Source organism: Rhineura floridana, chromosome 9, assembly GCF_030035675.1.
Source record: "Rhineura floridana isolate rRhiFlo1 chromosome 9, rRhiFlo1.hap2, whole genome shotgun sequence".
Lineage (NCBI taxonomy): Eukaryota > Metazoa > Chordata > Lepidosauria > Squamata > Rhineuridae > Rhineura > Rhineura floridana.
The window spans coordinates 78,721,028-78,738,238 of NC_084488.1; the positions used below are offsets into that span (position 1 = coordinate 78,721,028).

The 17,211-nt window shown below is 40.0% G+C and overlaps 1 protein-coding gene across 3 annotated transcripts in view; it reads right to left on the bottom strand.

The window, feature by feature from the left end:
• LARP1B (La ribonucleoprotein 1B) overlaps positions 1-15,353 on the bottom strand; it is a 102,360-nt gene extending 87,007 nt beyond the window's left edge. The window contains exons 1-3 of one of the 3 annotated variants that reach the window (XM_061585054.1): positions 14,528-15,352; positions 7,392-7,453; positions 5,756-5,815 (exon numbers count right to left, since the gene is read on the bottom strand). In XM_061585054.1, the coding sequence (XP_061441038.1) occupies positions 5,756-5,815; positions 7,392-7,453; positions 14,528-14,900 (495 nt within the window). In that variant the 5' untranslated portion in view covers positions 14,901-15,352. Of the gene's footprint in view, positions 1-5,755; positions 5,816-7,391; positions 7,454-14,527 lie in introns of all 3 variants that reach the window. The other 2 variants (XM_061585055.1, XM_061585056.1) reach the window with 2 other exon arrangements.
• Positions 15,354-17,211: the final 1,858 nt, after the last annotated feature.

The window sequence follows — 17,211 nt, forward strand, 5'->3', positions numbered from 1 at the left end:
GCAGCCCAGGGCAGCAAACAGAAACGCTAAAAACACTTTAAAACTTCATAAAAATAGACCCTAAAATACATTAAAACAAAACAATGTTAAAAACATTTTTTAAAAAGCTTTAAAAACATCTTTTAAAACAGGGTTAAAAACATAATATTAAAAAAAAACACATATTAACAAGCAATTCTAACACAGACGCAGATTGTTACGGCTTTATTGTAGAAACTCGCTATAACGTGGGGGTTAGGGGAAAAAAGATGCATCCATAGTATAGGGCTTCCATGTTATAATGAAAATTGCACTGCAAGGGGTAAAGCCAGGGAATACTGGAGTACAGTAGGGCCCCGCTTTTCGGCGGCCCACTTTTCAGCATTCCGCTAATACGGCAGCTTTCAATTAGAGTAAGGCCCCACTCATACGGCGCTTGTTCCACTTTTATGGCATTTTTGGGGCATTGGGCACCATTTTATTGACAGAGTTCCGCTTTTTGGTGGGTTTCACTTTTTGGTGGGGGTCTGGAACGTAACTCGCCATATGAATGGGGCCCTACTGTACTGGTTCCTAAAGAGACAAAAAACCTGCCACTGCTGAGGAACTGAGTGTGAAGGAAGAAGCAGAGGAGGAAAAACAAGCTAACAAAAAATTAAACTCCACAGATAGTAACCTAAGAACCTGAAGAAGGCTTGAGAGATAAGCATCCCTTAGGAAAAAACCACTAGGAAGGAACAGGGCAGGATGGAGGGGCATGTTAGGAAATAGATTTTTAAAAAGAACGCTGAGAGGAATAAAGACTCAGCAACATCCATGAGAAGCAAAAGGAAGACTTGACAAGGAGCACAGAGGATGAAAAAAAAATGTATGTAGTGTTTTTCTTGGAGGACATGGTTACACCTACGATATATCCGATTCCACAGTACACTGAGATGCCTTATAGTAAAGTTCTACTGTATATGGATAAGGCATTAAACTGACAATTTGAGAAACATGATTATCATAGAATCAAGACTGGAAGGGACTTTGGAGGTCATCAAGTCCAATTCCCTGCTCAATGCAGTATGCAACTACACCATCCCTGACTGATGACCATCTAGCTTCAGCTAAAATACCTCCAGAGAATGAGAATCCACCAACTCCCTATTCCATTGTCAAACACATCTTATGATGATGAGAAAGTTTCTCCAAAAGCTGAACCAAAGTCTATGTAACTGTAATTTCCACTCATTGGTTCCAACCCTTTCCTCTGGAGCAACAGAAAACAAGTCTGAGTCACTTTTTGCATGAAGACCCCTACCACATCTCTCCCTAATCTTCTCTTTTCCAACCAAAACATATCCATTCCTCATAGGATTTTATTTGGAGATCCCACACCAACTGATTGCCCTCTAGGTTTTCTTCCTTAAAATGTGGTGCCCAGAACAGGACAGAATACACGTGGCCTGACCAGCACAAAACAGAATGATCCCTATTCATGCATTCTAAAGAACATTTGAACATATGTGTGAGCATAAGGCATGTAGGAGGAGTGTGCATGCATCAGCCCTACTCCCAACATCCCCATCTTCCCATGTTTAGTAAGAAGGCTGGAAGGGGCTTCTAAGCATGTTTAGCCTAATGTGGTTAGAAGCCCTGTTCAGCTTCTGCTCAATATGAGAAGGCTGGCGATGGAGCAAGTGCAGTCAGGGATACTGGAGGTGGGACTGGCATACCCATTCTCTCTGTACACACAATGCCTACCCAAGTTCTAATGAGCACATCAGGAGGGCTTATGAATTCTTGTGATCTGGATGCTATGATTCTGTTAATACAGCTTTAGATTACATTAGATATTTTAGTAGTCACATCACATCAAAGAATTCTCAAAGATTATGGTCAGTTACTCTGCAATGACACCTGCTAGCACCTTGTAGTTCCTCTGGCCCTAGAGGTTTGATTACATTTTAAAGTAATGTTCTCTATCTCCTTACCTACTCTCATCTGCAAATCCCTTCTTATGACATTTGTTCTATTTTTCTCACACTGAACACAATTCCCCTTCTGCAGAAAATCGAAGCAAAACAGGAATTCAGTAGTTTTGCGTTCTCCCTGTCACCTGTTAATACCTCACCATCTTCCTGAAATTGACCTATCCCATCCTAGTTTTCATTGTTGCTCCAAATATAGTCAAAGAAGCCCCTTTTTATTATTTTTAGTATCCCTTGCAAGCCTCAGCTCACTCGATGCTTTAGCCTTCCTGACTCTATCCTTAGAAGTTCAGGCTACTCATCCTTGGTTTTATATGTCCCTTCTCTATCTCTCATGTGTGTCCTCTTCAGGTCTCCATTCAGATAGCTTCCTATACAGTCACAGTGGCTTCTTTACATGTTTTTCATTTTAATTTTTTAATTGGAATAGTACGCGATGGTGCCTTAGTATTCTCTTTTCAGAATTTCCCATTCCTTTTAAATTCTATTCCCCTTTAGAACTTCTAGTTATGGGATTTTCTCTGAGCTCTTTGAAACCAGCTTTTCTCCAGGGTACATATCTATAGTGAATTTTCACATCCCTTACTAACACGAATTCCATGACATGGACACATTTTCCCCAAGCTTCCCAACACTTCTTCAACCAGCTATTTTCTGTTGGTCAGGATTAAGTCCAAATTCACAGTTCCCCTTGTTCCTTCCTCCACCTTCTGAGATATGAATAATACCCTATTATCCATGTGCTGAAGGTGTGAAATGGGGGTGCCTTTTCATTTGTGGAGGAGCTGTCCATCAGTGAAATTGTTTTGGACAAAGATACACAGAGTAATATCAGATGTAACCTAACAGATTGAACCACACTTAATATCTGCATTTCTTCTCATATCTTACCCTTCAAAAATATGTATTTCACAAGGGATTATTGTATTGTTTTTATTGTACTGGGGTTTTTTTTGTAACTTGTAAACTGCTTTGATGTTTTTAAATGAAATAGCAGTATACAAACGTAAACAAAAATAAAAAATAGTACTACTGATACTGGCAGATGCCCATATGGAGATACCCAAAATTTAGAAATCTCACTCAGGCTATACAATCCAAGGGTAGTTTGCCAGACTGTGGTAGATAGCACTCATGTACCACAGCTGACTAAACAGAGAGCAGCAAAACAAGGCCAGTTCACAGAAAGTTGGTTTCTGATCCTTTTAGCTTATGCGAATGACAGAGATGGTGCAATCAGATTCGTAGCTGATCAAACGTTGTTCTGGAGAGGATGAGTTATTTTTAGTAGTATGGAGCTATAAAAAAGGGGTTTCTGCCAAGTTGTATTCATCTTGTAGTGCATTATTAACTTGAGCATAACAATTACTCAGTGTACCTCAGTTCACTGTTAGTTATTTATTGTTACCAAACTGTAATAAAACAGTATTTTTTTAAAAAAAATGTATATTCCATTATTAGTAGACTTAGACCTCCAGCAGATGTCAGGGGGTTGGACTTGATGGCCTTATAGGCCCCTTCCAACTCTACTGTTCTATGATTCTATGAAATCCCTCATTACTATAATGGTTCCTTTGTCTTCTCTGCATGGTTCTATCAGTAGGCTCCTCTGCAATCTCTCTTTCCCCCTCTTTTTTTCCTTCTCTTTCTTTCTTCGGAGGCAACTTGCAGAAACACACAATTCCTGCTTTCTCAAAACCACTTTTCAGTCTATCTTCCAGCTGGGCAGTAGCTGCTTTTATGTAAGTTAGTTGCAGAAAAACAGATCATTTGTTACTACAAGCTATTCAGACAAAACTCCCTGGATGGAGCAGATTTATTGCAGCCATGGTCCATGTGCTTTTCTCCTTCAAACATGTAATGGGAGAAACAAACCATGAGCACTGGTTTGATACCATGGTAAGGCAAGGCTTGTGGTGTCTATTTTAGGGTGTCTGTGTTTGCACATAACACTAGGCCAAATTGTGTGGTTTGTTTAAGCCATGATGTCCATGAGCTGCACGCCCAAGCACAAAACCAAAGTGCTCCCATTTCACTCCTCCTTTTATTCAGCTGGAGCAACACACCATAAGCCTTGCCTTAGCATGGTATCAAACCAGTGCTCATGGTTTGTTTCTCCCAAACAAACCACAACTTGGATGGTGGATGTCCAACCTGTCCTGGATGGGGTTGCACTCCCCCTGAAGGAGGTTAGTAGCTTGGGGTTTCTCCTAGAACCATCTGTCACTTGAGGTTCAGGTAGCCTCGGTGGCAATGAGTGCCTTCTACCAACTTTGGTTGGTAGCCCAGCTACACCTCTATCTGGACAGGGATAACCTCGCTTCAGTTGTCCATGCTCTGGTAACCTCCAAGATAGATTACTGCAATGCACTCTATGTGGGGCTGCCTTTGAAGACGGTTTGGAAACTACAGCTTGTGCAAAATGCAGTGGCCAGATTGGTAACAGGGACCAGACAGTTCGAACATATAAAACCGATTCTGGCCTGCTTGCATTGGCTGCCTGTATGTTTCCGAGGTCGATTCAAGGTGCTGGTTTTAACCTATAAAGCCTTACATAGCTTGGGACCACAATACCTGATGAAAAGCATCTCTCGACACAAACCCACCCATACACTACGCCCAACATCCAAGACCCCCCTCTGGGTGCCTCCTCAGAGGGAAGCTGGGAGTCTGGCAACAAGGGAGAGGGCCTTCTTAGTGGTGGCCCCCAAATTATGGAATGATATCCCTGACGAGGTGTGCCTGGAGCCAACACTGTTATCTTTTCAGCACCAGGTCAAGAATTTCCTCTTCTCCCAGGCATTTTAGCATGCGTTTTTAAATTGCTTTTTAAAAATGTATTTTTTAAATTTGTATATTTGTTTTTAATGTTTTAATTGTTGTAAACTTCCCAGAGAGCTTCGGCTATGGGGCGGTATATAAATGCAATAAACAAACGAACAACATTATAATTATATCTTTGAAGATCATGGGCTGCAGTGAGAGCTGTTGCCCCTTACACAACATGATGGACAACGCTTGGACTGAGGAGAATGGACTGGTTCTCTCTAGCTTAAGCCCCATACCCTTCCCCAGTCCATTAGATTTCTAAAACACAAGACAAACCAGCTACGAGGGTTCTGTGGCATAGGTTAGTGGACCATGAACTAGCTAGCTGGTTGCCAAAAATATTTTTCTGCAAATTCTCTAGCTGCCCTCGCTTATCAACCAAATATACACCTAGGTCATATGCATACAGAACCATTGCCATTAGTAAGATCTGCCTTGTACAATCCAAATATGGTTTTCATGTGAACTAAATTATGCACCAATTAGTTCTATCCTGTTTCATTTATACTGTGTTTTGCAAAGATCACAATACGAAATTATTTCTATATGATATAGGGAAAAAAGCATCTAGAAAAAATTAAAAATTGTCATTGTAACAACTTACAATGAGCTTATTAAGGAAATAAATTTGCCTTTATTGTAAAGTAGTCTTGCAAACTGTTATAGATTCACACTGATCCTGCTATTGCTCACCTCATCTCCTATACCTTATAGCGGCCAGCTTCTCTGCTACTATGTTGGGCCTAAGTTTATTGCTTGCCCAACACTCTGAAGCTGGGAAAGTCATGGTGCTGTTATGGAAAGAGCATTGCAATGGCAGTGCAGAGAAGAGAGAAAATCAGGCAGATAGACAGAATTGTTAAAAGAGCATAGTGCAATCTTATTATTTCTGTGCCAGCTTAGAGGCAAGTGACACCTGCAAAAAGAAGTGGCAAACCACACCTTTGTTAAAGCAATTTTAAAAGCGTACTTACTTCAGAGTTGGCAATTTCACTTGGTGTTGGCCAGTTTGTGGCATCACTGAAGTCATTTGCCTGTAATGGTAATAAACACACCTTACTATCCAGATATTCAATAACAAGCAAGCGTCCACATTTGATAGTGGGTTTATGTTAGTTTTGTAGAAGCTAGATCACACTACCAAAATTCACTGATAGTTTTCTTGAATCTTACAAATCATTAACAAAACAGCTAGACAGCCAAAGCAAACACAACAACCAGGTCAACAATTCTGAATCCCTACACCACCTTTTAAAGTGCTCAGACATTTTAAATATGACTTTAATGGTATAAAGTAATTTACATAATAAATGTAACAGAATAGTCAAGTTCATAAAAATCATATTCAGATGTGAATTACATGAAACTAAATGTACTGGCCCATGGCAAAGGCTCAGCATCTTTATCGTCAGAATAACTGCCTGTAGGCAAGGGGGCTTGCATTTCCTCCCCCCCAATCTTAGTTTTCTCTAGTCTAGCGTTTAGCTTAAGATGGGTCAAGGGACGGTCAATGTGAGCTCAGAGCCACCTGGGGCCTAATCTGAGGTTCCTAATAGGCATTCCAGTCTGATGCTCTGCCAAGAGTGCTGTGTGATGCTGGGAAGGGGCCTTGTTAACCAGATCATGTAGACTTGGAAGTAGTTAACTCCCCACCAGGAAACTAGAGAATCTGCTTATCAGCTATAGTTATAGTGTATGATCCTGGGAAAGAGCCTCCATCACTGGAGGGCTTTGCTGGGAAAGCTGTGACTTAATTCTTTGTAGTAATTAGTTGCTCATTACTGTGTTGTAAACATGTATCCTATAAAGGGTTCCTGGTGTGCCCAGTTCAGTGTTCAGACTGGTCCACGTTCGTGCAGAGCCTGGCAGCCTGTTCCACTGTATTGAGTGCACCTGCGGGTTGAAAGCTACTCAATAAACTTTGTCTCCTTTTAAGTAAACCTGCTGGGTCTGCCTTATTCGTCTCTCTGGTACCTCAGAAACCTGAATGCACAGTCCCGGGGCAATACACTAAAATATCGGTAAATGTAGCTTTCCTGCTTATCCTATATTTCTAAAACAGCTCATGGTAAGAAAAAGTTTTCCACCACAATGGAATATTGCATTCAACCTTCAGATTAATTGTTCTACAGTAACTGATGCCTTGTTCAATTGACAGACCATATTTTAAGACAGTGACTTCTGAACAGGTATAAAGACAGCTCTAATTAGTCTTCTCATTTTGCTTAAAAGCAGGTTTCATCAAAGTAGTTTCTGGGTAAACCTCCTTGCAAAAATATACAAATAAAATGGGTTAAAAAGCAACATGAGAAAAGGATTTTATGAAAGCCCACCACCCTTGTTCCTGAACTTGAATAAGATAACTTATCACCTTTGCTTCAAATTAAGGAGTTGAATAATAAGGGTAATGCCTTTATAATTCAAGCTTCGTACTTTTTCTATATTAAAAAATCCATGCAGATTACTTGATGTCAAAAAAGTGCTTCTGAGGATAATTTAAACTTCTTTAATTTAAACAAATAGGCAAATATAGGGCTATATATTATAATAAATTAGAAATCTGAAACCTCAAGTAAGACTATAAAGCTGTTTTTCACTACAAAGACATACCTTACTGGATTTCTTTACTTTAGCTTTTCCTGCCTTTATGACTTTAGCAGAACTCTGCAATTCTAAAATGAAGAAAAAAAAGATGTGATTGAAGTAAACCAGTAAGAACAACACAACGAAGGTCCTTTACAGAACTGAAATAGTATGATTAATTTCTGTTCTGTGTTCTCAAACTTGTTTAAGCACAAGTAGAAGCACATTATTCCAACAAAGTACAAATTATTTTTAAATTCATTGGCTTCAGTATTGCTCAAGCGAGGCAGGAAAAATGAACTAGCACTCCATGGGAGGGGCTGCGGTGACAATCCGTTGTAGTCTTAATTCTTTCCTGCCTTAAGCACTAGCAGAGGAAGACATTACCCACTTGGGGGTGTCCTGGTACCCACTGATGAATAAGCATTCTTTCAGCTAATCAAGCTAGTTTAAGTGTGAATTCAAAGATACTGCTAATAGCCTTGTAAGATACTAAGATTGTTACCCACATTAACTTTTTCCCACTAAATTAGAAAAAGATTTTGTTAGAAACAGAATAGATAAAAATTGTACTTTATACTCCAGTTAGTGCTCTATAAACTGAAACTTGCACTTTATATAGATTTCAGAACAAATATCCAGTCAAGTTAGATGAATTCTTACTTCACTATGATTCTTACAGATATGTCTGTAACACACAGCTACTGAAATATTTCAGTCTATCTACCTACAGCTGTCATATGTGGAAAACTGAATATTTATTTATTAAATTTACATCCTGCCCCCCCCCGAGGGAGCCCGGGACAGCAAACAAAAACACTAAAAACACCCTAAAGCATCTTAAAAACAAAATACTTTAAAACATATTAAAACAAAACATCTTTAAGAAACAATTTAAAAAACATTTTAAAAAGTGATTCCAGCACACACACAGACTGGGATATGTCTCTACTTAAAAGGCTGGTTGAAAGAGGAAGTCCTTCCGTAGGTGCCAAAAAGATAACAGAGATGGTGCCTGTCTAATATTTAAGGGGAGGGAACCCTAAAGCGTTAGTATCACAACACTGAAGGTCTGCTTCCTATGTAGTGTGGAATGAAGATGGTATCTGCAGGACGCACTCACCTGCAGAGCATAGTGATCGACTGGATATATAGGGGGTAAGACAATCTTTCAGGAAAAGCAATTATGGTAAATAAAGTAAATGCTCTTATAAACTTGGTATAAGCATACAATGCTAAGATGCAAATATTACAAATTTGTAAGATAGTTTACTAATACATGATTAATGCTACATGTCTTCTCCATTTTATCTGCCAAACAAACACTTACATGGCAATTTTTAAAAAAAGATTCTATCATACAGTGAAGATTCTACAACCAAGTGAAAATAAAAGAACAAAACAAGTCTAGTTTCAAGAAGCCAATCAAAAATTAAGAATGTGAACTGTATCATATAAAGTAACAAAAACCAATTAAATCAAAAGTTAATCCAATGACTAGCTCAGTAATTAAAATGAATCTAATTTTAATTGTGTGCATCTTTTCTGATCACAAAAAGAATATATATATATATATATATATATATATATAGTCATATCAGAAAGGATCAAGGACAGATGGGGGTCATCTTTCTCTCTCTGTGTGTGTAATGACCCAGAGAGGACGGCAAATGTGTTCATGGACCCAAGAAGTTTGGGAACCCCTGCTGTACCCAGTAAGAGACATCTATGGCACTAATATTTCATAATAAATTCTTATTTTAACATTTTGAATGAGGACTAGGAATTTATCCAAAAGAGACATGTTACAACCCAGAAATCTGAAGCAGAGAATGTGCTGATTGTATTGCAAAAGATTAATTCTGTACTACTGGGGTCTAAACTGGCACCCATAAGCACCATGATGCCCTCAGACAACCACCTTGGCACCTGTCAAGACCCCCTGACTCTCCCAATTTTATTTTTAATTGAGTTTAGTGTGTTCATTGTTGAGGAGTAACTGTTGGCTGCTTTTTTGTCTGTGTTATTTGTTTGAGGCTAGTATAGGTGTTTTGCCTACTTGGGAGCAGAGTTCTGCGAAACAACAGTTTTTCATCTTTGAAATGGGTATATTGTAGTATCCATGACAACTTCTTAGGTTTACAAATGCACCCCTGGCCCCAATATGGTTGGGGACGCCTGACCTGTACCTTACTCTTGAAAGCACCTTCTTGTTCATGGAATAATTTACACATTCAAACTGCAACACAACAGATATAGCATCAATTTCAGGCAATGCTTTGGGCAGAGTTAACAAAGTTCTCATACAGGTTGTTGACTATTTTTATCAAGCTTCAAAGAGGAGACTAGATAAGCACCAGACAAGCATAGCTGAGTTATGGCTTTCAGAACATGAGGAGTGGAGTACTGAGGAAGCAAGAATTACTTCTGTACCTAATGTAGGAGGCAGTTGCATGCCAACTGACAGTACAGGAGAAAGCAACAATTGACAGTGCAACTGAGGGGGCACCATTCAGGAATTTCACAATTTTGTTAATATCTTTATTATAAACAAATTTGAGAATTTCTTGATGAGATTAATAGAATCTCACCAATGCAGAGTATTGGAACAAAATTATACTTGGACTGGCTTTTTGATCATTGATATATAGAATGTGACTGATTTTGTCAAGAGCATTCTTTAACTCATTTTTAATTTAAATTATTACATTATTGTTTTATCAAAGTTTGCAGTAATTGGGAGTAACATTATATCGTTCCTGACTCACTGAGCTGTTAAAAAGTCTCAATTAAAAATATACAATATACTGACTATATAGAAGATATGCAACCCCCAAATCAAAATCCACTATAAAGAGCATTGCACTATGTGCCACTGTGGTCTAAAAGAAATGAGTACAAAGCATGCTTCTGCCCCTAATAAATTATAACCTAGGTAGTAGGGCAGCCAAATTTATGTATTTTAATTTGTTTGTATTCTTCTTGTAAGCCACCCTGAGAACATGGTTTTAATGTGGCATATAAATTCTTAAAATAATAATAAAAAACTAAAATGCACATTTGAGTTTCAGTCCTATGTTCAGGGATATTTTGAGGGGTTGGTTTTGCAAACTAGCATGTTGCAAACCACTGTTCTAGGAAATAAACTTGTCAAGTTTATTTTTTGCACAGTAATACATTTATCAAGTGAAATCTCTTAAATCTGCTTCTACCATTTTATGTTATTTTACTGAATTTTAATGCACTTGTTTATTGTTTTAAATTGCACATTGTGCTGGAAGCCTTGTACATGACAATGCTTTATAAATTCACTAAATAAATAACAATATTATTAATGTAATTGTTATACTACATACTTAACACACTGAACATAATTATTCATTGTCTATATATCTGCTTGGCCTGGTAGTGTAAGCTAAAGCTATGGCTACAGAAGTGTCTATTTTTATTATTATCGATCTGAACCTTCTTCTATGAAGCTCCAAGTGGCATGCATGGCTCTCACACCATCCCTGTTTATCATCACAAAAAAATAAGTTATTGAGAGACAATGACCTTTGCAAAGCAACCCAATCAATTTCATGGCTGAACAGGGATGTGAACTGAGATATCCTTAGTTCACTATCTACCACACTACACTAAGTCTAGTTTCTTTCACTGTGGCAGTGGTTCTCAAACTTCTGTTCCCACAGACCAGTTGAAAACTGCTGAGGGTGTTGGCAGAACACTTAATTTTTCTGCCTGTTGTAGCAATTGCAATCTGCTATACAGTACTAGATGCTATATGATTCATTTTTTTTTACAGAAATACTATGGACCATTGAAGCTCATGGATCTCTGGTGTTCCACAGACCACAGTTTGGGAACCCCTGTGCTATGGTAATCCGAATGATAACTAATCTACAATAAGTATTGCTATTTTCCAATTAATTAAAGTAACAGACAATTTTTTCAAGCATCTTACTTGAAAATCAGAGTATCAGGAGTAGCGGGAATTAAACAACAACTAGTCTTCCTCTCCTAACACTTTAAGATTGCCAGCTAACATTTATACAGGCAAAACAGCCCTTCTTATACATAACTGGGCATTACATTTATTTAGGGGCTAGCTCATTTTGCTAAACATAGCAAGGAAAAAGGCATGTTGAAATAATTTACAAAAAAAAAGTTATAATTTCTGACCATAAGCAAAGTATAAAACAAGTGTCAGGGATTGGTTTGTGAACAATGTTTTTTCAGTACAACTTTCTTGAACCAAATTTATCTTATGTAACAAGTTATTAATAGCAAAGTGTCACACTTCATATGGATCATTTTGTGCTATGATGGTGTAAGCAGAAAAATGTACTATTTCAGTGTGAATATTCTGATTGTTCATTGATCAACTGAACTTATTTCCCAGAGACCATGTTTAAGATCAAAGCCTTTCACCAACGCTCTAGCCACCATTACTTGGAAGTCCTGCTTCTTCTGGGACATGGCTATGATCAGATGAGTCTAATAGTAATGTCTGTGTGCAAAACCTGTCTGAAACAGTACACTGGAATCACAAGAATCCTAAAGATCTTCATTCCCTAATAGAATGAGAAGCGTTAAAGGAATTTTCCATTGCATCTAATATACGATTTCTTAAAAATTTCTGAGTATGTACCAGGGATGACTAACCTATAGCTTTCCAGATGTTGCTCCAGCTCCTATCCTTGACCATTGGCCATGCTGGTTGGGGTTGATGGGAGTTCATCCAAGAACATCAAAGGTGATGTTAGAGACTCCCAAAATCTACCCATGTACTGAATGTTATCTACCATATGACAAACATCCAAAAAACCCCAAACTCTCCAAAGTACTCATAGTTTCATTTTTTGAGTTTATTTTTACTATGCAATATTGACAACTTTGGTACAACATTCTTGGGTGACGGTCAAATTCAAGAACATTGGAAACAGGATTTAATCGTTATTAATGGCTCTTTCACCGTCGCAAAGGCATAAAATCTACCCATAGTTTAGTAACATCAGGAGCTGCCTTATAGAGTCAGACTGCATTCACTGACAGCAGCTCTCCAGAACTCAGACACAACTCTTTCTCACCTCTACCTAGAGATACAAGGGATTGAATCTGAGACTTTTTGCATTAAAAGCAAATGTTCCATCACTGACCTGCAGTGAAGGGAAATCTTTCTGACCTCATTTAGAAAAGTAAAGTTTTTTACACCCCTGTGTCTTCAAACCATGGCCAGAGAGTGATCCAACGGTAAATGATGCAGTTCTATCTCTGAAGCTAAACCAGTTTGAATCATTCTGGAGAACAAGAAGGAATGTCATATATACTGCTCTGAGCATCTTGGGAGAAGCTGGGCTACATAGTATATGAGTAACCAACAACAACGTATTTAGAGCTGAAATATTCAAGTACTAGCAAAAACTCCTATCTGGCAGCAGCATTTTTTTACACAAGATTCTGACAATAATATCTTATTCTAAAACTTAACACACAGTGCCATATTTTGCCTGAGCAATTATCAAAAGTAGGAAACAGTTTGCAAAAGCAAATATATGTTGGAATTACAATGTCTTATAGTTAAGGCTGCAATCCAGTGTTTGCTTACTTGGGAATAAAAGCCACCGAACTCATTGAATGAATAAATAAAATAGCTGACCTGTGAGGACAATTTGCATGGGATCTATTAATTAACTTATTACTATATGAAATTTGAAAACATGCACACTAAATTGCCCATTTAACACAAAGGCCTAATTTATGCTAATTAACCTTTTACATTCCCTATATTGTTTTATTTAAATACAAAAGCTACTTATTTAAGACAGAGATTTATATTTATTTGTACAGTATTTAAGCTACAATGTTAAACACATTTATTAGAAAGCAAGTTTCCAAGAATTTAACTGAACGTATATCCAAGTACACTTGTTTAACTGTGCTGTTATGTCAGTTTAACCTAGCCAAGCCCCAGAGCACTAACATAACACATTCTATTATTTCCAAGAGTACTAGCACTACTGTTGCTGAACTTGAATCACATTCCATGATTATTCCGGCCACATGGCAGCATACTGTGATTTGCAATACACAAATTATAAACCTATTAAAGTTGCTTGTAAGACCACAAAGCATGGACTACAAAGCAAACAACAATTACTACAAGGGTTCATGATCTAAATTAATCTTCTAAATGAAGATTTAAATATCTATTTGAAGCCAACAAAAGACTAAGTTTCTGGACATGAGCACCACCTTTGCAAAGTTTGCACCCCAATGGTTTAACTTTATGTCAAGAAATATCAACTATAAAAGCAGGTTACATAGTCAGCAGCATTTATATTCACTATTAATTGAAATTATTCCAGAGTTTCAGATTCTATTTGTTCGACAGTCTGCCAACTACTTGGTGAATTTGCTTCCATCATTATACTATCTCATGAATCGACTGCTCAATAAAAAATGAAGTGAACCTGATACAGAACTGTCACTTATATCTACTTTTGAAGGGGTTTTTAAAGCTGTCCTTTCCAGTTTTATTGTAGATAATGTCGATGAAATGTTGACAAACATACATAGCTAGCACGGAAACAGTAAAGGCCATTTCATTTGTTAACTAATTAGATTTTTGTTGGGAAAATAAACTTAATAGCACCATTTATATGCATAAGATCATATAAAATATGTGTAAAACGGTCAGAATACATGATCATTTAGGTAACTTCCATCCCAACGATAGTCAGTCTCCTCCTTTCGACAAACAAAAAGGAGCCGCTTTTGCTTCCAGACACCACCCCCGTCAACTGAGATCTAGCTCTCTCAACCGTTTCGCTCCCATTCTTCTCATGTAACAACTCCAAGACAGACCACACCCCTTCAGGCTCATTTTCCTAATCTGACCATGTAAGCAACATGAGAGAGGATAAGCAGAGCTCAAACGAACTCCTTGGCACCGGCTGGGTGAGCAAGCAAGTACACGCCTTTCTCCAAAGCCCGTGTCATTCGGGGTCGCCGCTGTCGCCGCCATCGACCAGGAAAGGGGGAGGGGGTTGAGGAGAGACCACTTTAAAGAAACTTGAGAGCCAGCCGCAGCAGCACACGGGGCTCTGTTCTCCCCCAGTAGGTCAAAGCACAAGCTTATCTTCTACCCAACCCCTTCTCACCAGGGTCCTGCGGGGCGAACTCGCTGCCGGCGGAGGCGCTGGAGGAGGATAAACTGCTGCCAGAGGCAGGGGGAGGCTTCCAGCGGGTCCAGGGGTTATCCTTGGGCGGAGGAGCCTCAACCGCATGAGGCGGCAGCGGAAGCAGTTGCTGCTGCCGCCCTCGTTGCCACTTATCGTTGTCGTCCTCGTCGTCGCCCTCTTGTTGGTGCTGTTGGTGTAGCCCCTCACCGCAGCCGCTTTCCTGGAGGGCTTCGGTTCCTTGGCCGGAAGGAAACAGGAGCTGCTCCTGATGGTTCTCTTCGGGCAGCCGGGCCTCTCCATCGCTACTCTTCTCCGCACCGCGGAGTGGTGGCTGCGGGGCGGCCGCGAACATGCCGAGAGGGGGCCGCACCGCTGCCCTGCACGCCCCTCCCTCTCCGCTCCCTGTGGGGCTGTTGTAGAGAGAGGGAGGAGGAAAGGGAACGAGCCTCTAAGCGGAAGTCCGTGCCGGGGGCCTTGCCCGCCCCACGAGGGCTGCGGGTGGCGGGGAAGCGCCCCCCCCGCCCGAACAGCGACCTCCGGGGCCGGCGTCGCACATTCACCTCAGCGGGTGCTTCAACCGCCACCGCCCCGTGCCGGGGTGCGGAAGAAGCGAGAAAAGAACGCACACGAAATAGAAAGAGAGCGCGTGCCGGGAAAAATCAAGAGATCCGGATTGAGAGAGGAGGCAGTGAGAGACCCAAGGGACAGTTTTCGTGGGCCTGGTTAAATCCAGCAAAGCTCCGTCACAGCTGTCGCGTGTGCGCTTCCTCACGCCGGGGGAGATGGGGTGGGTGGGAAGAGGGGCGGGGACAGAGCCAGGGAAGGAGCAAGAGGAGGGGCGGGGGGGAGAGAAAAGACGAAGAACAGGCAAGTGCTGTAATGAGGCGGAGCTTCCGACCTCTTCGACGCGTTATGACATCACAACAGCCAGCACCGCAGAGCGAGGCCCTCGCTCCGCCTGCTCGCGCTCAGAACGAGGAAGGGAAGAGGCGGTTAAGCTGGTTGAGCGGAATAGCAGCGTAACTAGCGGTGTTGGCGGCGGCGGCGGCTGTTAGACGAGGAGGATGCTTGAAGGAGGAAGCTACCGGCCAGGAATATAGGAAACTGCCTCAAAGCATTGCTTCACCTTTGTAGGCTTGAGGAATACTGCTAGCCTGACTGGCACGAAAACGCCACTATCTGTGAGGAGCCATAGTTGACAGGAATCTCTGCGACGCACTAGAACGCAGCCCGCTCATGCAGAAGATAATTCTTAAAGAATGGCCTGCACTCCTTCAGGGTCTGCAACATTTCTTCAGAAGAAGCGGGAAAGGGTATTATACAGCGCTGCTTTTTTTTTTTTTTAAGGGACGAAAACCCGCAGTACGAAGCTGGCTACTTCCACACCGTGACCATTAAGAACCTCCAAGTAAGATGAATGTTTTTAAGCGTTGTTGCATTGGAGCATAGAGCCAAAAATACTTCCCACCACACTCAAGCCAAATTTGATGAAGTAAAAAAGCCGTTTTAACATATAGATGGCATGGACAAAACGGTAAGACAAAAATGTTCTAGAACTTTGTAACGTAGATGGAAACACCTCTAAAAAGCAAAACAAAAATAATCTTGTGCTTTAGGCTACTCTGGTTACCGTGGTTCACGGTCGCAGTAGAAAAAAGTGAAGAAATTAACGTTGATAAAAAGAACTTTACAGCTTAGTGATTCAGTCTAATTCTATAGGCAACACGAAGAAAGCAAGCGATTTGCACCTAAAAAGGTACTATAAGTGAAGATAACAGCATCATCTCATTGAACAAGAAATCAGGTCTATAACTTTTGTCATGGCTGTTCTTTGGGGCATAGTGTATACAAATACAGAATTACCAAAACTGGGCTGTGATAGCTCTGCATTTCTTGTCGTGCATGTCAGATGTTGAATAATTTTGAACTGAGAATGGACCTGGACATCATCTTCCGTTACTTTTTTATTTCCCTTATAATGTGTACATGTTTCAGCAAATAAACTGAGTTGTTTCTATTATGTTGAAGTTGTAACACAGTAATTGCCTATTTAAGCAAGGGGTAATAGGTTCTGAGTGTAAGGCATGAATGTCTTTCAGCAAACGTCCTGTATTTGCCTTACTTCTTTTTGTAGCTTTTTAAAAAAAATATAAACTACTTTTTATTTCATTTATTTATTATTTGATTTATATCCTGTCCTTCCTCCCAGCAGGAGCCCAGGGTGGCTTACAGAGTTAAAGAGCTCTTTGAGCAGTTTACATAAATTTGTAGAAAGAAGATCACACCCCCACCACCCCTCAAAAAAACACCCCTATTAAAAATGTTAATGTGCTAGCTGAATAGCACCACAGGGAATGTAAACCAATTTAGAAAAATCTTACGTGCATAGAAGCAACACAGAATAGAAAGCATTTCTCCAACATAAGATATGCAACTGGAGAAGCTGCTTTGCAAACCAGGCTCAAGAGAAACTGCCTGGCAAGCATTCCTTAACTGAAGAATTCACACAATGGAATGGAAAACAGATAATTTACATTGCAATCCAAACCCAAGATCCACTGAGATGAGAGAATTTGGAATAGACTGATCTTGGTTTTTCCCAGGTAAACCAGGGCTACACTGGCACAAGCCCCTCAACAGGCACAGGATGTCTCCAAAAAGTG